The sequence below is a fragment of the Triticum urartu genome, chromosome 3A (genome assembly GCF_056163025.1).
Source record: "Triticum urartu cultivar PI428250 chromosome 3A, HENAU_Tu73, whole genome shotgun sequence".
NCBI lineage: Eukaryota > Viridiplantae > Streptophyta > Magnoliopsida > Poales > Poaceae > Triticum > Triticum urartu.
The window spans coordinates 613,851,957-613,874,358 of record NC_141875.1 but is presented as its reverse complement, the minus strand read 5'-3'; the positions used below and the strand labels follow the sequence as shown (position 1 = coordinate 613,874,358).

The 22,402-nt window shown below is 47.5% G+C and overlaps 1 protein-coding gene and 1 pseudogene across 2 annotated transcripts in view; one reads left to right on the top strand and one right to left on the bottom strand.

The window, feature by feature from the left end:
* Positions 1-17,012, bottom strand: part of LOC125545421 (uncharacterized) — a 35,644-nt pseudogene extending 18,632 nt beyond the window's left edge. The window contains exon 1 of the transcript XR_015599363.1: positions 16,680-17,012. The product of XR_015599363.1 is annotated as an uncharacterized LOC125545421 (transcript). The remainder of the gene's footprint in view (positions 1-16,679) is intronic.
* Positions 17,013-19,913: 2,901 nt separating this feature from the next.
* LOC147980804 (uncharacterized) lies at positions 19,914-21,980 on the top strand. Its single transcript, XM_087515766.1, has 2 exons — positions 19,914-20,474; positions 21,174-21,980. Exons 1-2 carry the CDS (start codon positions 19,914-19,916, stop codon positions 21,978-21,980), a joined length of 1,368 nt encoding a protein of 455 aa, XP_087371892.1.
* Positions 21,981-22,402: the final 422 nt, after the last annotated feature.

Here is a 22,402-nt window from a genome sequence, read left to right as displayed (position 1 = left end):
GATAGTATAAATTCTATTAATGTCAATTGTGCTTATAATATGCTAAACCCTAAGCTTGGGGATGCTAGTTTTGCTATGTCTACTACTTGTTGCAATGATAATGATTGGGGTGATTCTTCTTTTGATCTTGAAAATTTATTTAAGCCCCATGATGAACATGAGATTGATTATAATGTTTGCAATAATATTGAAAGTGGGTTTGGAAGAGTGTCAACTTTAGATCCCACATATTTGGAGAATGTTCAATCTTATGAAGTTTTTGATAAAAGTGGGTTTGGAGAGGTCATGACTTTAGTTAATGTTAATCCCACTAATTTGGAAGAGTGTCAAATTTGCATACATGTGGATTGTGTTAAGAATATGTTTTCTGATAGCTATATTGTTGAATTTGATTATGATCCTACATGTAATTATTATGAGAGAGGAAAATATGGTGGTAGAAATTTTCATGTTACTAAATTACCTCTCGTTATGTTGAGATTGCTATTGTTTCTTTCCGCTTCCCTGCATATGCTAGTTTTCGCTTGCCTTGATAATTTGTTTGCCTATAAGATGCCTATGAATAGGAAGTATGTTAGACTTAGATGTGTTTGTCACGTGTTTTATGATGCTCTCTTTGTGCTTCAATTCTTGTCTTTCATGTGAGCATCGTTGAAATCTTTTTCCCAGTTATAAGGCTTTAAATAAAATCACTTGTTGGGAGACAACCCAATATGTTTCCTTGCTGTTATTCGATAAATAATTCATCTAGCCTCTGTTTAGATGTGGTTTTATGCTTTTAATTAGTGTTTTTGCCAAGTAGAACCTTTGGGAAGACTTGGGTAAAGTCTTTGCGATCTTGCTATAAAAAACAGACACTTTAGTGCTCACGAGATTTGCTGCCATTTTTTACTGGTGGGTGCTATTTAGTTAATTCTTTTTTCAGATGATTAATAGATAAATTCCTCAAGTCCAGCAGTTTATTTTAGAATTATTGGGGTTACATAAATATTCGGAACCTACAGATTACTACAGACTTCTATTTTTGACAGATTCTGTTTTTGGTGTGTTGTTTGCTTATTTTGATGAATCTATGGCTAGTAATAGAGTTTATGAACCATAGAAAAGTTGGAATACAGTAGGTTTAACACCAATATAAATAAAGAATGAGTTCATTACAGTACCTTGAAGTGGTGGTTTGTTTTCTTTTACTAACGGAGGTCGCGAGATTTTCTTTTAAGTTTTGTGTTGTGAAGTTTTCAAGTTTTGGGTAAAGATTTGATGGATTATGGAACAAGGAGAGGCAAGAGCCTAATATTGGGGATGCCCAAGGCACCCCAAGGTAAAATACAAGGACAACCAAGAGCCTAAGCTTGGGGATGCCCCGGAAGGCATCCCCTCTTTCGTCTTCGTCCATCGGTAACTTTACTTGGAGCTATATTTTTATTCACCACATGATATGTGTTTTGCTTGGAGTGTCTTGTATGATTTGAGTCTTTGCTTTTGAGTTTACCACAATCATCCTTGTTGTACACACCTTTTGGGAGAGACACACATGAATCGGAACTTATTAGAATACTCTATGTGCTTCACTTATACCTTTTGAGCTAGATAATTTTGCTCTAGTTCCACCAAGGTTCCGCCTCGTGGCGGCGGAGTTTCGTCCCATAAGCTTGCTTATGATTTTTTTTCCAGGAGGAAAGACTCCATATAGACAAAGATGGGCATCGGAGGGCTGTCAGGGGGCCCACAAGGTAGGGGTGCGCCCAGGGGGGTAGGGCGCGCCCCCACCCTCGTGGATGGTGGGTGGCCCCCCTCTGGTATTTCCTTCACCCAATATTTTTTATATATTCTGAAACATGCTCCCATGAAGTTTCGGGACTTTTGGAGCTGTGCAGAATAGGTCTCTAATATTTGCTCCTCTTCCAGCCCAGAATTCCAGCTGCCGGCATTCTCCCTCTTCATGTGAACCTTGTAAAATAAGAGAGAATAGGCATAAGTATTGTGACATATTTTGTAATAATAGCCCATAATGCAATAAATATTGATATAAAAGCATGATGCAAAATGGACGTATCAGAGGGCTGTAAGATAGAGCTTGAGAGATGATCCAGCCACATACATGTAGATATATTTTGTGCGTTGGAGGAAGCAAGGTCAATCGATTACATGTATAAAGGGAGAGAGATTGAACGAGTGTGGGTCGTCGTGCGATCGAAAGAGTGAGACGGTTGGAGAGAGTGACCTAGATAGACAATGTGCATGAGAGAGTATACAATATGAATATGTCGATTTGGGCTCAAACATGGAGATATATCGTTTGTGTCCGAGAAAGAGTGAGGTTAATCGAGACATACAAAGAGAGAGAGAGAGCGAGAGAGAGAGAGCGAGAGAGAGAGAGAGAGAGATTGAGCGAGCGTAGCCCGCCATGAGGTCAAAAGAGTGAGGGAAACTTGGATGGACTGACCTAGATAGACAATCTGTGTGAGAGAGTATAGAGTGTGTTGATCGAGACCCAAACAGGGAGATATATCATTTGTGTGTGAAAGAAAACGAGGTTAATCGAGACTGAGATAAAGAGAGCGAGATTGAGCGAGTGTGGCCCATCGTGCGTAAGAAAGAGTGAGACAGTCTCGAGGTAGTGACCTAGATAGACAACGTGCGTGCGTGAGCACGAGAGGTTGGGGGCTAGATAGGCAATGCATGTATCTAGCAAGAGAGGGTGGGATGGAGAGAGAGAGAGGGAGAGCTCGGCATGGGGTGCAATGGCGGGTGTGTGAGGTAAATACATTTAGTAACAGAGTGGAAAAGGGGGGTTGTGTAGTTGAGAGAGTTAGAGATCAAAACATGGAGAGAAAGAATGAACGTGTGTCGGAAACCGATAGCTTCCTAAGGTGGTTAGGAGAGGAAGATTGACTGATACAGGAAGTATGTAGCGTGTGTGCCCAGGAGGGGGGCTAAAAACAACATTTGAATGTAGATAGTACGAGACTTAATATCGATGTTTCAATTCTGTGTACATTGTAAGATTTGAACTGAGGTCCATGCATATTGGTAATTATTTCGAATTCGTGCCATATTAGGTTTGGAAAAGTTGACATTGACTCAATTGTTGTGCTATTTTGTAGGTCATATGTTTGAATCCATCCAAAGTTTTCTCACTACCATGGTGTTCACCATATACATATGAATTTGTATTAAAAAGGTAGCATGGATACCGTGAAATGCGAAATCCACGTTAGAATTGGAGACTGCTATGTGACACACACTCTAATTCAAATAACTAATTATGTGACACACACTCTAATCCACGTTAGCGTGGATACCGTTTCGATTTTTTTTTCAAATAACTCCTCATTAATTAATTTATAGTATCTCGTTTCGAATGACTAAGTATTTGCAAGGAAAACACGGGAATGGTAATACATACAGATTCGTTTGCAAATGAAAGAAGATTTGTTTACATTCTCAAATGTAGGCGCACCGGGCAGACCAGGGTCGTGTCGTGGTGGTCGCGTGTGTCGTACGGACGCTTTGCACCCAGCCACCCACCCCCTCCCTCCCCCCTCCCCCCAAAAAAAGAACAACGATAAAATAAGTTCTCGCTTCCATGTTTTGGATTGAAATATCTGGCGGCCCCAATTACAGCCCTACAAAATCTCCCTTCTCCGTCCTCCCCTTCCGCGCCCGGATTTCTCAAATCCCTAATTCGCTGCCAACCCAAGCAAATTTCGAATCGCCCCTCGTCTCGTCTCTTTCCCCACCTCTGTGCCGGACGAAGACAACGGTCGCACTTCACCACCACACCGGAGCTACCTCATCTACGCCCTCGTCCACCGCACCGGGTGGTCCACCGACAATGTCGGTCGCCGCAACCAACGTGCCTCACAGACACCGACTTCCACCGCATCAGGTGCGCTTCACCGACGTCGTCTCCCACCTCACCGGGGCTACCTCACCGAGCACATCGTCGCACCTCTGCCCCCCGAGGCCGTTGGGGCTTCACCAACGGTCTCGTCCACCGCATTGTAGCGCTCCACTGCCACTCTAGATCTGCATCCGTGCACGGCCAGCCAACGCCAGCACATCACCCTCAACGACTCTGAAGTGACCCGCGCTCTAGCTAGGCAAGCATGCCCAAACGCTAGCCCGAACTAGGTATCCACACACCACTCCCTTGTGCACTGTTCCGACGATGTTTGGATATCTTTTCACTGCTCTCTTAGCTTATATGCCTATGCAACTCTTACTTTAACTCCTGTTTCTTCTGGAGATATCATCTGAAACAAGCAAAACCATTTTTTAGCGAAGCATGACAATGCTACGGGATCTGGTATACATCCTGCACACCTGTATAACCTTGTAAGTATCTGTCCTCCGGTACAATAGCAAGGTCGATTCCTCTTATTTGATCAACCATTCACCGTGTCAAAAATGCAGAGGGGGATGCAAGGAGCACAAGGCCCGCACATCCAAGCAAGTGGTAACATTGACTTGTACATGGAACATCCCAAGCATAAGCAGAGTTGGAATGAGCCTGTACAACGAGCTAGCGTAAGTCCCTGCATTTCATTTAATTCGTACTGGCCTATGTGTATGATTTGTGTGCAGTTGCAGATCAACGAATTCAAGTTACCAGGGGCTAACATTTAAACTAAAAAATACGAAGTCACTTGCACTCCGGAAATCAACATAACTTGAGAAATGTGAAACTACATGCACTTTTAAAACCAGCTAATGGTCCAAAGTAGTTCAGATTATAAAACACTAAATGATGCAAGCACCAAAAAACACAAAATGCAACATGGTGTACAAGGACTACTAACATGGTATGTATCTGCTTGAATTATTCTTTCTCTGGCTGAAAATATCGAAGTGTAATTGCATCTATAACTAGTGCGCAAACTGCATATCAATATATCTATCCTGCACAAGTATGCCAATAGTTTCAAACAACAGATTAGAAAAGTATTTATGCTACGTTGTCATAGTACGGGGACTTTCTGGTAGATGTCCTCGACGTTTCCTGAAGCCATGAAAATGTACTATAATTTGCTTGTCATCAATGCCTACAAATCTCTATGTCTCTCTCAACATGGCAGATCATCATTAGACACTAAATCCTTCAATGGGAGCTTGCAAAATGCTTGCATTAGATCCCTCATTAGAAACTATATGTTCATCACCAGGAGCATGTAAAATGTTTACATCAAATCCTTCATTAGCAGTCTGTTCATTAGACACTTCAGGCTCAAGAACAACATGAGCTTGTATGTTTGCACCGGAAACTTGATTAGATACATCAGATTCAGTCAGTTCAGTATTGATTGGGGGAGTTATAAAATAAGCAGAAATTGGTTTCATTTTCTCATAGATTCCCTACATACAAGCTGTTTCACAACACCGTCAGGTTTAGCTATTGTCCAGAAATTGAACACTTGAATTAGATATAATCAGGGATGTGATGTACCTGCTCGTTGCGCATGCTGCTCTTGCAAGCTGCGACTGTCCGTTTGCGCAAGCTCGATGCCATGCCCGTGCTGCCGCCGCTGCCTCCCACGCAGGCTACACCTAGGGCTGGATCTTCATCTTCTTCTCCTTCCATTCGCTTGAAGCTCGGCGACTGCCCTCCAACGAGGGCGCGAGGAAGTGTTGTGTTGGTCTGTCCAGTGGCGGCTAGGTTAGGAGTGAACCAGACTGGAGGCTGGAGGGAACGAAATGGGATTTTTCCTGCTGTCAATCGATATGGGAGGCGCTCATTTGGGCCACGAGCCTGCTATAGGGCCTGCCTTACACTTACGTTATTGGCCCATCCAAATTTGAACATTTTTCTTCATTTTTTACAATGCCTGCTCGTGCGTTGGGACGAACATAACTAGCCTGGGCCAACCTAGACAACTCAAACTAGGTGCACACTTTCCACCACCCGAGGCGGCCGCCCATACCAGCCCCTACGGTGGTGTTGCCCCTTTTTGCGTGTATGATTGGGGTAGTGAAAAATATTCCAGTGGCGCTTTTGATTTACCCACAGAATAGTTGAATTGCTTGTTTCTATGAACTGAGTTCGACAATAATGTGAAGGATGCCAAATGTAATCGCATGAAATATACAGTAAAAGCTAGTGTGATGTGTGTGGATACAACTAGTCTGACTACACGTCCTCATATAACATATCTAGGACGCACCATCTTACCAGATTAACCCTTCGACTTACCAATGCAGTGTGGAAATAAAGAAGTATGGGGATTGCGTATCCAAGCAATTGATGCCATGGACTCCTTCGTAGAACCTTGTAACCAGAAAACAAGTTGCAGTGTGCCTGTACAAAGAGCTAGCGTAAGTTCAGTTACCTGCTTCTTAGAATTTTAGTTAGCCACTTATTGCAAAATTGTTCAATTATGTTGCTTGGCTTAATTTAGTTTGCTACTGATTACATAATGCCATAGCCTGTTAATCCTATTATAGACTGTGCCTATCTATGTGTTTCATACTTACTGTTAAGAATTACCTGTTTACATGAACTTAAATAGCTACTTAAGCACGCAGATAGCTAGTCATATGTACTTCTAGGGTGCAACAAAATTCACGTGTAATTTATGTTCTGATACCCTGTTTGTTTAAATGGTTTGCTGTTATCACTTGTAGCACTGGTAATGTTTGCATGTTCATAGATAGACAACTGTCAGGTTTATATGAGGGACACCGTCTTTTTAACTTATATCTGTTTTGGAATCATTTTGCTTACATCAAAGAAATCTATAGATGTCTGTGTTGCTGGTAAACGGTACCGACTTGTTACTTTAATACATTAACAAGAACTTGCTACTTTTACTAGTTCATGTGTAATTAAATACATTGCCAAAACTGGTTAGTTTTACTAGTTTGATGTTAGTTTCTTATGGCTCTTGCAAAACTTTATTTATTGATTGCTAACATTAAAGTTTGCAGGATCCAACTGAAACTCCATTGGCACAACAGGTATGTTTTCAGAAACTTCCTTGTTTACCTGGTTTGCTATTGTAACTTGTTATTGTAATCATCTTACCAACTTCAAGTTTTCAGGATCCAATTGGAAGTCCAATTGCATAGCAGGTACATTTTCAAAAATATATTTGTGTAACAGGTTTGCTGTTGTAACTTGTTGCTCTAATCAAGTTACTGACTACTCAACTTTTCAGGATCCAAGAGAAACTCCAATGCCACAACAGGTTCCTTTTGCAAAACTTGTTTGTTTAACTGCTTTGCTGCTGCAACCGGTTGCTCTAATCACGTCACTGGCTACTCAACATTTCAGGATCCAAGAGAAACTCCAATGCCACAATAGGTACCTTTTGCAAAACTTGTTTGTTTAACTGCTTTGCTGCTGCAACAACCGGTTACAATGATGTTAATAACTACTTTTCAGCATCCAATTGAAACTCTTTATTTCCTTGTTTGTTTAACTGGTTTGCTGTTATAACTCCCAGTTTAGATGTTTTGCTAACTTCAACTTTTCGGAATCCAATCGGAACTTTAGTGGCAAAACAGGTTAGCCCAAGATCAAAGAGCGAGGTACCCATGGATGTTGTATCATCCCACAGGAGTTGCACCGGCCCAATCGTGCATCATGAATTGCCAACTGCTCGTGCTCTAGAGGCTAAACTAGTGGTAGAAGAGATTCTGCTTCTGCACTTAGAGATGAAGTTGACATGTTGAGGAAGCAAACAGCACAACCACAAGCAGTACTCAAGACAACCATTAAATATTTGGTGGATTTCAAAACGAAGCAAGCTAAGACTGACCGCGTTGTTAAGGTCCTGAAGGAAAAAAGGAAATTAAATTCCCACTTGGTAAATCATAGGTGAAATGTTCTTTCCATCGTTGAATAACCTTTGTGTTGTTTGTTCATGTAATCGATCAAACCATTTGTTTTAGCGATCATGTAATAATTGTTTTTTGTTTTCTGGTTTGTAATTTTATTTGAGCATAAGTCTGTATTAATTGATAAGACTCGGAGACATTTCATTTTGATTGCTGTGCCAGACCTACAAATATGCCAATTGGGCTGAATGTGCATTCAGCAATAATAGTAGATAGATGGACCATAAGTGGCACGCATCGAAAAGGGCTAAGATGTTGTACTAGCTTCGCTAAAAAAAGGATGCTCTTCTAGCAAAAAAAAGTACAGTGGCCTGGCTTATGTATGTTAGTTGATATTATTGATCCATATACTCTATAAGTGTTTATATGTCTGTTAGTTTTGTACATTATTAGTTGACTGACTCGGTATTTGAATCTTGATACATCGCTTGTGTACATATCTAAATGGGAGTACATATTATGCTGCGTGTGACATTTGAGTTGGACATAAATGTTCCAAATATTCGAATTCACCTTAAACTGGATTCTGGATTGTGAATTCGAGTATCGGCATTTGTAAATCATATTCATATATGACAGTGGAATACATCTTTGTCGTGCTTTTGAAGATATATAAAAACACATAGAATGATTTATAAAGATTCATATAGGAATACAAAATGGATTGAAATTTAGTTGCCAGGGTAAACATGGATGCTTATTGTCCCAAAATTCGAAAGGAGTGGCAAAATGTCCACTCCCACGTCGGCTGCCCGAAGCCAAGTGTTTGGGAGATGAAAATTACTGTCTACCCCTTACGCGGACAATCCATCGGCCCGATTTCCACTCCTCTCAATAGGGGTAGGTTAGTAACTTCAATTAGACGTGACACGACCGCCTCTGAGCCCATTCCGACATGGTGGGCGCCAAACATGGGCAGCAAAACACATTTGATTCAAGCTCGTCCGAAAGACCTCTGTTTCTCCCTCCATTTCCCCATTCATACACGATGGGCGGCAAAACAAACTCGACTTGGCCGAAATCTATGTAGGCAAATATTTTCAATAGGGGCAGGTTTGTAACTTCACTCAGACGTGACACAACCGCCCTACCTGTCAGCCCCGTTCATACACCGTAGGCACGAACCATGGGCGCCAAAACACCCTCTGCTCGCGTGAAATCTTTCTAGGCAAATATTTGCGAGATGCGAGATTACCGTCCTATCCCCAACCGACGAGACGTCCAAATTTTAAATGGCGGCTAAGTTCGTAACTTCCCCATATTTCAGACAGGCGCGTCCAAAAACATGGTTCCCCATACCTCTCCCTTCATTTTCCCATTCATACACCATCCGCGCTAGAACACCATCCCCACACCAGCCTCCTCTGTCCGCCACCCCATCCATCGCCGCCGTCCTCCACCCCATCCATCGCCACCATCCTCCGCCATGCCGGAGCGCCTACCAAGACCGCGTCATCCACTGCTAGATATGGACATTTCTCATCCACGGCGACGGACCAAGAGCCTTGCATCGCATCCTCCCGCTTCATTGGCGCCGTCATCCTCTTTGTCGGGGCTGCTCACACGACCTTCTCTTCCATCGTGTGACGCCCTCGATTCAATCATACACTAATCATACACGCAAATGTGTACGATCAATATCAAGGACTCATGGGAAGATATCACAACACAACTCTAGACACAAATTAAAATAATGCAAGCTTTATATTACAAGCCAGGGGCCTCAAGGGCTCGAATACATAAGCTCGAATACACAAGATTCAGCGGAAGCAACAATATCTGAGTACAGACATAAGTTAGACAAGTCTGCCTTAAGAAGGCTAGCACAAAAGTAGCATCGATCGAAAAGGCAAGGCCTCCTGCCTGGGAGCCTCCTAACTTCTCTTGGTCGTCGGCGGTCTCCACGTAGTAGTAGGCATTGACGGTGGCCTTTGGCTCCGACATCTGGTTGCATCTACCGGAAAGAAGAAGAAGAAAGGGGGAAAAGGGGAGAAAAGCAACCGTGAGTACTCATCCAAAGTACTCGCAAGCAAGGATCTACACTACATATGAAACATTATCAAAGGAAGGCTGTATATGTGGACTGGACTGCAGAAATGCCAAAATAGAGGAGAGAACCTAGTCCTATCGAAGACTAGCATCCTCTGGAAACCACCGTCTTGCAGCAACAGGAAGGAGTAGAGTAGCATAAAGTAAAGTAGTAGTAGTGTTATCAACTTCAGCGAGAGATCCTTTCTCGACTCCCTGCGAGAAAGCAATCCCAGAGCCATACTATCCATTTGTCATCACAATCCAATTCTCATCACAAGTATCCAGTTCTAGTTGTATCGATCGGGATACAACTCCAAGTATCCGTTACCGTAGGACAGGCTATCGGTAGATGTTTTCTTCCCTGCAGGGGTGCACCAACTTACCCACCATGCTCGATTAACCCCGGCCGGACACAATTTCCTGGGTCATGCCCGACCTCGGCCAAACAATACGCCGCAACCCGACCTAGGCTTAATAGAGAGGTCAGCACGCCGGACTAAACCTATGCCCCCAGGGGTCATGGGCCATCTCCCCGGGAACTCCTGCACATTGCGTACGTGGCCGGTGAGCAGACCTAGCTACCTCCTTTAAAAAGGCAGGTGCTTACCAGTCCAACCCGGCGCGCGCCACTCAGTCGCTGACGTCTAATAAGCTTCGGCTGATGCATACGACGCAGAACGCCCATACTATGCCCACGTGATGGTTAGTGCTATCAGGCCAGAGGTCCCTCGGATCAAATATCCAAATCGCAGTGGATTAGGGGCACGCGGTAACAAGCAGAGACTCACGAAAGATGTGACCCCGTTGCCCCATCTCGAGGACTTGCGGCAAGGGCTAGGAATTCCCGGCCACGCCTCGTAATTATCTCGCGGGCACCCTCCAGGTCAACCGTCTCCACATCACTCACCGGTACCCCTCAGGGTCGACCCGCCCTTTCAAGTAATAGTAGTAAAGTCCAGGTATCAGTGTGTCCAAACATCAAGGGGAAAACTCGAGGAATCACCCCCGGTGAATTCCACTCGATGTAATCATCAAGGTGAACGTAAGAGGAACCACCCCGAGGTTCACACTTAAGGGGTTGCGTGACATAGTCGTATCGGAAGTGGTTAAGGAGGAAATCATCCTTGATGACCATGACCGAATAGCTACACTATAGGGTTAACATCAGAAGTGCTGAAGAGGTCTCATCCTCGGCACTCGATAGTAACCCAGTAGTGTCGAGCAACTAAGGGGAAAGTGATGTGCGGTGCCGGGGCCTGGTCTTCGATCCCGTTGACCGGGTCTTCGATGATGAAGCAGGGGCAACCGGGACAAGGTGGGGGTCACTGATGGATCACTAACCAACCTATACTAAGCAGTTTAGGATAAGCAGGTAAGGTATAATGAGCAGGTTACAAAAGCAGGCTATGCATCAGAATAGGAGCAAACAATAACAATAGCAAAATCTAATGCAAGCATGAGAGAATGCAATGGGCGATATCGGGATGATCAAAGGGGGGGCTTGCCTGGTTGCTCAGACAAGGAGGGTCGTCGGTGATGTAGTCGAACATAGTGGCATCGGTAGCCATCTCGGGGTCTACCAGAAAGAAGTAACGAAAAGGGAACACAATAAATAACAGAGCAATCAAAGCATCATAAAGCATAACATGGTAAAACGCGGTGCTAGGAGCAATCTAACGTGGTGCTAGGTGATACAGACGAAGAGGGAAAACATCCGGGAATGTTTTCCCGGTTCCGGACGTCTGTCAGACAAATGAACCAGAGGGGAGAGGTTCGAGGTTTACTAAGATAGGGACGTGTCGCGGACCAACGGGCTACATATTCAGATTCGTCTCGTCGTTCTGAGCAACTTTCGTGTATAAAACTTTTTCATCCGAGTTACGGATTATTTTCTATTAATTTTCAAAGTTTTAAGCAAAATCCTGAAAATTCCTCAAATTCTGCTAAGTCTGAGAATTCGTCAGTTTTAAACATCTTTTAGCTGTTTTCAAAAAGCTACAACTATAGATCTGTACCTCCTATGATTTTGTGCCTTATATTAATTTTGAGCATTTTTCTGTGATCTACAAGATAGTAGCACTTTCATCTCTGCTAGAGTTCATTTGCTTGATCATCAACAGCACTAAAGTAGCTATGAAAATAAAGTTGTTTTCGGTTCTTCTATTAACAGAACATTGAACTTTGTGATTTTTGTAGGAATTAATCCATACATCAAAAGGATTTGGTCCAGTGGGATAAAATGAAGATTGTCATGTATACTTTCTACTCATATTTTTCTCTGGCCTGTTAGTAGTTGTTTTACCGCTGATTAGAGGCTGTCAAGGGAGTTAGTGAGTGTAATATTAGAAAAGCTAGCGATGGCTACCGTAACTGAATGTTACTACAGGAAAAGCAACGGCGGTAGCAGTGCAGCGGCGGCTATGCGGAGCAGGACCGCGGACGTATGAGGCGGTGCAGCAGGCGGGCGCGGCCGGTCGAGCGCGAGCCGGTAGGAGCGGGGCTAGCGCACAGGAGGCGGCGGCGAGCTGCAGGCGACAGCCGCGGCAGAACCAGTAGCAGGGGTGCGCGAGCGGGCAAAAGGCGTGCGCAGGGAAGCAGCAGTACACACAAGCAGCAGGCGCGCGCGGCTACAGGCACGAGCGGGCGCGGGGCAGAGCAGGGCGTGCGTGACCAGAGATGCGCGAGCGCGGACAGCGGCGCAGTGAGCGAGTGCAGGCGCCTGTGGTTGCACTCTGGCATAGCGAGGGGAGCGGCCAGGCGATGGTGGTGCAGGGCGTGGTCGGGTAGCGGGCGCCCGAGACGGGACGCAGCCGACGCGGTCGTGCGCATGCGCGCCCGCCGGCGGGGCCAACGTAGGCAACGGTAGTGGCTATCGCGATGCGGGCGTGGACGTGATGGTGCTCGGGGCAGTGTGAGGCCAAGGAGGGTGTCGTGCGGGGCGCGGCGCGGCCCGGCGAGAGGTGACCGCGACACGCGTGGAGGCAGGACGCGGACGGCCGTGACGATAGTGAGCATGGCGGTGGCGAGTTTCTACCACGGTGGATCGAGAGACGGAGTACGCAAACGAGCACGGAGAGAGGAGGAATGGAAGATAGGCTCACCGCGAGCCCGTAGTTGTGCAAAGCGTGCTCGAGGGAGGCTCGGTGTGGCCGGAATTCGAGGGCGGCGGCGACTCCTCGAGGTTGAAGAGGACCTCGTCCCGCATGAAGGAGAGGCGCCCGGCTCGAGCCCGTTGGCGCAAGTGACGTAGGGGAGCAGGACGGAGCTGGTGGGAACGGCAGATGGATGCGGGGGCGTCGGTGGCCGTGGTGGAGCGCGGTGGCTGATGACGATGGCTGCGGGTGCGGATGGATCTGAGCTAGGGAGACGAGGGAGAGAGTGGGGGAGGAGCGAGGGGCGGATGCGGGAGAAATATCTGGAGGGGGAGGCCTCGGTGGAGGCTTTATCCTCTCCAAGCGTTGCCCATGACACTACCGGAACAGGGCTCTAAGCCGACAGCCAAATGTATGCCGACGGCCACCGTCGGCCTAACCCGAGCTATGCCGACAGCTAGGTCCTGGCCGTCGGCGTACAATGGCCGTCGGGCTATCCCCGTCTACGCCGACAGCAGCCGTCGGCACATAACAGTCGTCGGCTTATCCCAGACTACGCCTACAGCTGTCGTCGGCATAGATGCGGGCCCGCCGACAACACTCATCACGGCCGGCTAACGACGTCAAATCTATGCCGACGGCCGTGACGGGTGGCCGTCGGCATAGATACGGGTGACACGTCACCGATCCAGAGCGCATCGACCAGGACATATGCCGACGGTAGCCGTCGGCATAGCTGACACGTCATCGATCCGCGGCGCTGTCCATCTGCCCTGGCCGCAGCTTTGCCGTCGGCATAGTTTTTTTTTCTTTTTTTCTTTTTCCCAAATAGTATTATTATTATTATTAAGCATACAGTATGTGTTAATAAGCATACATATAGATTGTGTTAATAAGCATACATATAGTATGTGTTAATAAGCATACATATAGTTTTTTTTCTTTTTCTTCACTGTTTTCTTTATTATTATTATTTAACTAACTTACATACAGTATGTGTTAATAAGCATACATACATTATTTTTCAGTTCTGTACAGAGCGGTGTGACCCCCCTCACGAACGGTGCCGCCGCCGGCCGGCAACTGGAATGGGGAACAACCGCATCGGGTCTATACGAAGGGGACTTTGCTCCAAGTGTTCATATATATCGGATGACCTACCACAATCAGATGGTGTTATGCCATGTCCGAAGAGGCGGCACGCATCTCCGGGGTGTGGCCCCGTCACGGACGGCGCCGCCGCCGGCACCTGGAGGGGGGAAACTACCGCATCGGGTCTACATGGAGTGGATGTATCTGTGGGTCTGGCCCGGATGTTGCTCCCCGGTGTCCTTATGGGCCGACCTGACACAACCGGGTGGAGAGGTCCACTGGTCAAAGCCCGTCCGTGCAAAGTCAAAGGGCTAGATCCCGTGGTCAAACGCTACAGGGTTAGCCGGGACGGGGGCCCTGGGGGGTAGCAATGCCACCGGAGCGTCGTACCGGGCCCTCATACATGCGGGGTGGTGTTGTGGCATGTCCGAAGAGGCCGCACGCGTCTCCGGTGCGTGGCCCCCCTCACGGACGGCGCCGCCGACGGCACCTGGAGGGGGGAAACTACCGCATCGGGTCTACACAGAGTGGATTTAGCTGTGGGTTTGGCCCAGATGTTGCTCCCCGGTGTCCCTCTGGGCCGACCCGACACAACCGGGTGGAGAGGTCCACTGGTCAAAGCCCATCCGTGCAAAGTCAAAGGGCTAGATCCCGTGGTCAACCGCTCCAGGGTTAGGCGGGCCGGGGGCCCTGGGGGGTAGCAATGCCACCGGAGCGTCGTACCGGGCCCTCATACATGCGGGGTGGTGTTGTGGCATGTCTGAAGAGGCCGCACGCGTCTCCGGTGCGTGGCCCCCCTCACGGACGGCGCCGCCGCCGGCACCTGGAGGGGGGAAACTACCGCATCGGGTCTACACGGAGTGGATTTAGCTGTGGGTTTGGCCCAGATGTTGCTCCCCGGTGTCCCTCTGGGCCGACCCGACACAACCGGGTGGAGAGGTCCACTGGTCAAAGCCCATCCGTGCAAAGTCAAAGGGCTAGATCCCGTGGTCAACCGCTCCAGGGTTAGGCGGGACGGGGGCCCTGGGGGTAGCAATGCCACCGGAGCGTCGTACCGGGCCCTCATACATGCGGGGTGGTGTTGTGGCATGTCTGAAGAGGCCGCACGCGTCTCCGGTGCGTGGCCCCCCTCACGGACGGCGCCGCCGCCGGCACCTGGAGGGGGGAAACTACCGCATCGGGTCTACACGGAGTGGATTTAGCTGTGGGTTTGGCCCAGATGTGCCCCCCTCCAGGCACGTGTGTCTACTGCACCAGGGAAACTACCGCATCGGGTCTACCGCATCGGGCACGCGTGTCCGGGGTGTGCCCCCCCTCACGGACGGCGCCGCCGCCGGCACTTGGAGGGGGGAAACGGACGCGTCGGGTCTACACGGAGGGGATCTTGTTGTGGGTCTGTCACGGATGTTGCTCCAAAGTGTTCCTATGGGCTGACCTAACACAACCGGGTGGGGAGGTCCGCTGGTCAAAGCCCGTCCGTGCAAAGTCAAAGGGCTAGATCCCGTGGTCAAACGCTACAGGGCTAGGCGGGACGGGGGCCCTGGGGGTAGCAATGCCACCGGAGCGTCGCACCGAGCCCTCATACATGCGGGGTGGTGTGGTGGCATGTCCGAAGAGGCGGCACGCGTCTCCGGGGTTTGGCCCCCCTCACGGACGGCGCCACCGCCGGCACCTGGAGGGGGGAAACGGACGCGTCGGGTCTACACGGAGGGGATCTTGCTGTGGGTCTGGCCCGGATGTTGCTCCAAAGTGTTCCTATGGGCTGACCTAACACAACCGGGTGGAGAGGTCCACTGGTCAAATCCTGTCCATGCAAAGTCAAAGGGCTAGATCCCGTGGTCAAACGCTACAGGGTTAGGTGGGTCGGGGGCCCTGGGGGGTAGCAATGCCAACGGAGCGTCGCACCGGGCCCTCATACATGCGGGGTGGTGTGGTGGCATGTCCGAAGAGGCGGCACGTGTCTCTGGGGCGTGCCCCCCTCACGGACGGTGATGACACGGTAGTAGACGGATCAGGCACTCGCATAGTTACTGGATCAGGCACTCGGTAACGGTACCCCTCAGTCAGTTGCTTTCCTATGTATCACCTTTCACGAGACCATAGAAAAAAATATACGTGATATTTTAGAAAATTGTTGTACAATATAAAAAAAAGATCATGTCATTAAAAATAATGTTTCAAATCATTAAAGAAAATGTATGGTACATGTTAAATAATGTTCTGCATGTAAAAAATATGTATAAGAAAACATTAAAATATTTATAAAAAATAAGAAAACATTACAAAATTTATACAAAATAAGAAAAGTAAAAATAAAAATATGCCGACGGCTTTATAGCTGCGGCCATAGGGAAGCTTATACGCGGATCGGTGACGTGGCTAATAAAAAAGAAAAAAAAGTATGCCTACGGCTAAGCCGTCGACATAGGTGCCACGTGGCGCCCTGAGCTATGCCGACGGCTTAGCCGTCGGCATAGTTGACCTTATCCACTCGCGTTCTCCCCCATCCACTCACTTACTCCCCCACACCCCGAGCTGCCGCCGCCGCACCCCCCGACCCCGACCTGCGCCGCCGCCGCACCCCCCACCCCGACCTGCCGCCGCCGCCGCACCCCCCACCCCGACCTGCCGCCGCCGCCGCACCCCCCACCTCCCCCTGCCGCTGCCGCCCTCCCCGCCTCCACCACGCCCGCGCGGCCCTCCCCGCCTCCACAGCTGCGTCGCCGCCCCCGCCTCCACACCGGCCGGCGCCGCCGTCTCCACCCGCCGTCGCCCCGGCCTCCCCCGACCACGCGCTGCACCGGCCTCCCCCGACCCCGCCACTGCGCCGGCCTCCCCCGACCCCGGCGCCCCGGCCTTTCCCGACCCCGGCCGCTGGCCGCGGCTCCTAGAGCCGGCCGCGGGTCCGTCCGGCCCCGTCCCTCCCGTCCCCGACCGCCCCTGCCCCTGCCTCACCATCCCCTCCCGTCCCCGAACGCCCCTCTTGGTGAGCTACGTTTTTTTTTCATTTTTTTGCATTTTTTTCTACTGTTGGATGGATGAATGAATGCATGGATGGATGTTGGATGTTAGATTGTTAGGTTAGATGTTAGATGTTAGGTTGTTAGGTTGATATATAGTTGAATGTTGGATGTTAGGATGTTAGATTGTTAGTTTGCATTATTTTTATCATGATGATCTTGTCATTTGAGATGTGCTCTAAAATTGGTATAAGATGAATGATTATTTTTATCATGATGATCTTGTCAAAAAAATTGAACCGGACAAAATTTGACACTTGACAAAATAAGATTTTTTTCATAGTTTTAAGTGTCAGTGCTTAATGTTAAGTAGCTATGTGAGATGTGCTGCAAAATTATGATATGATGAGTGGTTATTTAATCATGATGATCTTGCTAAAAAAATTGAAGGACAAAATTTGACACTTGACGAAACATGATTTTTTTCATAGTTAAAAGTATCAATGCTTAATGTGAGGTGATGACCTAAATTTTTTTTCACTCGGTGTAATTAACAGGATTTGTGGTGTTCCATCTTCGTGGCGTGATTGTCGACGTTGGAGGTGTTGGTCCACGATCGTCCGTCTCCTTTGATCGACTACATCGGAGGGTGAGCAACAATTCCATGACCTCGTCCACTTTTTTTCCATGTCACTAGATTAAATTTTCACATCAAGTTGCGTAACCTAGGTCTCGCGTCCGAAAGGGTTGCATCGATAAATATGCATTCAATTGCATATTTATCATCGCAGCTCTTTTGGATTGTCCAGCGCTTTCCACGGACAGCCCGAGGATGTGTAGATTGGGTACGTTGTTCATGCTCTACCCCGTTCCGAGACAGGATTTCGGCGGCGCCTCCCTGTTGTTCTCCGGATGCACATTCTCTCGACATTTTGCCGAGACGTGTATTTGGAGAACAGGGGGGAGGTGCTGCCGAAATTTTGTCTCGGAATGGGGTAGAGCATGGACAACGTACTCAATCTACACATTCTCGGGTGGGATTAGGACCCATCTTTACCTATTAGAGATGTAGGTGGATTAAATGTCGTTTCTCGTCAACCTTGTAAAAAATAAAATATTGATGTGAGTAATTTAAATGAATCCTTAATTTTGTTGTGTGGCTTCCAATAAAGCAGAGATGGCAAATAATCAGTGGATGTATAGTGGGTTTTTCCGTCGGAATCAAGTAACAACAGAGTGGGTCGAGAAAACTGATGTGTTTTTGAAAGAGATATTCCGTAGTCCAATGAGGATGGTGCCAGAATGCCCGTGTGCCAGATGTAAGAGGCGTATCCGCAGAGATAAGAGTGAGATGACTAAGCACCTTCGCACGCATGGATTTATGCCCAACTTTAATATGCCGATAAACTTTGCCCAGCGGGACCATGGTAGAGAGGATGTGATACGACAACGCGTCGCTGGTTATGAGGACGATGGGGTTAGAGACATGCTAGATGATGTCTTTGCTGCACAGCCGACACCTCCATCACATTCAGCGAATGAACCGGAGGAGCCGGAGGAAACCGCAAAGGCCTTCCTGGAAATCTTGGCCTCGTCAAAGAAACCTCTCTATGAGGGTGCCAAGCTGTCTGTGCTGGATGCCATCTCGCAACTGATGGCAGTCAAGGCTGAGTACGGCTGTAGCTGAGGTTGCTTCGAAGCATTTCTGGGAGTATGGGCTAACAGCCTGCCTGAGGGCCATGAACTGCCGAAAACCATGTACGGTACGAAGAAAATCATGAAGGCGCTCTCGATGGACTATGAGAAAATACATGTTTGTCCAAAGAATTGCCTTTTGTTTAGGCATGAGTATGCGGATGACAAGTACTGTAGGAAGTGCGGTTCCTCTCGGTATATTGAGGTGGTCGATAAGCATGGTCAGAAGCAGCAGCTAAAAATCCCTGTGAAGGTTCTTCGGTATCTTGATTTTATAAAAAGACTGCAGTGCCTTTTCATCACCGAGGAGTCTGCCAAAATGATGAAGTGGCACAAGGAAGGGAAAAGGTACAATCCAAAAAAAATTGTACATCCATCAGGAGGTGAAACATGGAAGTCATTCAATATAGAGTACCCGGAGGAAGCAGCCGAGGCTGGGAATGTCAGAATTGCTATAACAGGTGATGTGTTCAATCCATATGGTATGTCGTCTAATCCATACAGCTGTTGGCCCGTATTTGTTATTCCGCTGAATCTCCCTCCCGGCGCCATAATGCAACGCAAGACCATGTTCCTGTCGCTTATAATTCCGGGGCCTGAATATCCGGGGAAGAATTTGAGTGTGTTTATGCAGCCGTTGGTGGATGATTTGCACCATTCTTGGTACTTCCCGAGGTTGACATACGACCGACATCTGCAGAAAAATTTCTTGATGAAAGTTTGGCTACAATATTGCATGCATGACTTTCCCGGTTATGCCTTGTTCTGCGGATGGTGTACAAGTGGAAAGATGCCTTGCCCAGTGTGCATGCAGGCCTTGATTTTCATTTGGCTGAAGAAGGGTGGCAAGTATGTTGCATTTGACCTGCATCGACAGTTCCTCCCTCCAGACCATCCTGATAGGGAAGACAAGAAGAACTTCACAAAAGGCAAAGTTGTCCATGAAGTAAACGAGATTCCAACGTTTTCTGGTGCGGATGTGCTTGCTCAGCTGAAAGCTCTTAAGCCTGCCGGTGAGGGGAAAGGCAAAGGTAAAGGCAAAGGCAAAGGCAAAGCCACAGGCGAAGACGAGGGTGAGGGCAAAGGAAAAAGTAAAGGGAAATTTTTTGAAGGATATGGTGAGACGCACAACTGGACTCACATTACCCCCTTCACGCAGCTTCCCTATTTTAAGGACCTCAAACTTCCATACAACATAGACGTGATGCACACCGAAAAGAATGTCACAGAGTCCCTTTTTCACACGATCCTCAACATTCCTGATAAGACAAAGGATAATGTTAATGCTAGAGTTGATCAACAGAATATTTGTGATAGACCACGTCTACACATGCAGCCTCCCACAGGCAGTCGAAAATCTTGGTTCAAGCCAGATGCTGACTTCGTACTTAAAAAGGATCATAAGATGGAGACATTCAAGTGGCTGAAACACGTCGTGAAGTTCACTGATGGTTATGCGTCGAATATAAGTAAGGGGGTCAATCTTTCAACGGGCAGAGTGACCGGGCTCAAGAGTCATGACTATCATGTATGGATTGAGCGGATTATGCCGGTGATGGTTCGGGGCTATGTTCCCGAGCGTGTCTGGCGTGTGCTTGCGGAGTTAAGCCATTTCTTCTGCACACTTTGTGCTAAAGAAGTATGTCCTGAGAAGATAAAAGAAATGCATAAGAAGGCGCCGGAGTTGATATGCAAGCTAGAGAAGATCTTCCTGCCAGGCTTCTTTACTCCGATGACACATCTCCTTTTGCACCTCCCGAACGAGGTATTGTTGGGGGGGCCTGTGCAGAATCGTTGGCAGTACGGCCCTAAGAGACAGAACAAGCATCTGAGACAGAAATGTGGAAACAAAGCTAAGATTGAAGCTTCCATAGCTGAGGCAGTTATCCTAGAGGAGGTGGCAGACCTCAGGACAGCCTACTATCCGGACCATGTTCCCACGTTGCACAATAAGGTGTCTCGATACAATACAGAAGAACCCAAGTATAAACCCAAGTTGCCTCTATTCATCGGGCAAGGTAGTAGGGCTGGATGCTCGAAATCTTATCTCATGCCACGAGATGAGTGGGAGGATGTCATGTTCTATATCTTGCACAACATCAAGGAAGTTGAGGATGAGTGGATGAGGTAATACCTTTGCACCATTCTTTTAGTCAATTCGTTATGTTCACTTTGCCTAGTTCTTATACCGCTTTTCTTATTGTAGTCGATTCGTTGAAGAAGAATGGACGGGAATGTTGCCTCCTTCTGAAGCGGAGGCACTTGCTCTTCTCTGAAAGGGTGCTGATGGAAGGAAAAATTTTGTTGCATGGTTCATCGAGAAAGTAATTTTTCACACTTTCAATTAAACTCATGCACCCTATAATTTCAATTAAACTCATGCACCCTATAATTTCAATTAAACTCATGCACCCTATAATTTCAATTAAACTCATGCACCCTATAATTTCAATTAAACTTGTAGGGAAATGATCCGACCGAATCAATGGATGAAGAATTGAGATGGGTTTCCATGGGTTTTGATCCTGTCGTCATGACATGCGAAAAGTATGATGTGAATGGGTATCGCTTCCATACAGAGGAGCACCAGAACAGTCGACCTGATCCCAAAACCATAAATACCGGAGTCTTCACTGAAGGAGATAATGAAGTAGATTACTACGGAAGGGTAGGAAAAATATACGAGCTTACATTCAAACGTGGCCGCGAACACCTAAGTCTCACTGTGTTCAAATGCCGATGGTTCGACCCCAAAAAGGGTCTGAGACATACGCCTTCTGTTGGTTTAGTTGAAGTTAAACCATCAACCGTCTATGCCGGAGCTGATCTCTTTATCGCCGCTACCCAGGCCACACAAGTATATTATCTGCCTTACCCATGCCAGAAAGAGTACCTAAAGGGTTGGGAAGTTGTGTTCAAGGTGTCGCCGCATGGTAAGCTACCGGACCCGAACGATGATGATTACTACAACATAAACCCCATGACATACGAGGGAGTGTTCTATCAAGAGGAACATGATGACGTGGTCCGAAACAACGAGGATGATGACTTGGGTTATGTTGACATGGACCCAAACGACGACGACGCACGGATTGATGGTGAGGCAGTTGTGAATCAAAGAGACATAATTATGCTTGAAAAGTTAAATGAAGACGCTGACGATGAGGAAGAGCCTCCACCTCCGTCAGACAACGAAGAAGATATGCGTGATAGTGATGATGAGACCGGTCCACAAATAGATTACGATAGTGATGATTCATATGGGTTCTAGTAAATGTAAGTTCTTTTAATGATCATTACAATAGTATGCTTAATGTGCTCTTCTGGTATTAATGTTTTTCCTGTATGCTTGTTTAATTGATATCCTTACTAATTGTTTATTCTCTTCTCAATGCAGGTTTAATAATCATGGGCAAGTCCAGCGGCGCTAGTTTCCTCAGTAAATTTAAAGGACTTACTCGGAGTGGACGAGCCCACAAGGTTCCCTCCCGACTACGCGAGGATGACACCTCACAGGGAGGTGGAGGGGTCGGGGGAGGAGACCCTAGAGGAGGAGGCGGTGGGGGAGAGCCCCTAGAGGAGGAGGAGGTGGGGGGAGAGGCAACCGGGGCAAAAAACTCTGGGCCGTGTCTGAAATAGGAGGGTCTTCTTCAATGCCCTCCTATACAGAGGCACCTTCTGAGTCTGAGGAGG

Excerpts from the sequence above, each read along its gene's own strand:
- LOC147980804 (XM_087515766.1), top strand. The coding sequence starts at position 19,914 with ATGCACACCGAAAAGAATGTCACAGAGTCCCTTTTTCACACGATCCTC. Across the intron at positions 20,475-21,173 it reads TTTTGCACCTCCCGAACGAG|GGAAATGATCCGACCGAATC; the intron begins GTATTGTTGGGG and ends TTAAACTTGTAG.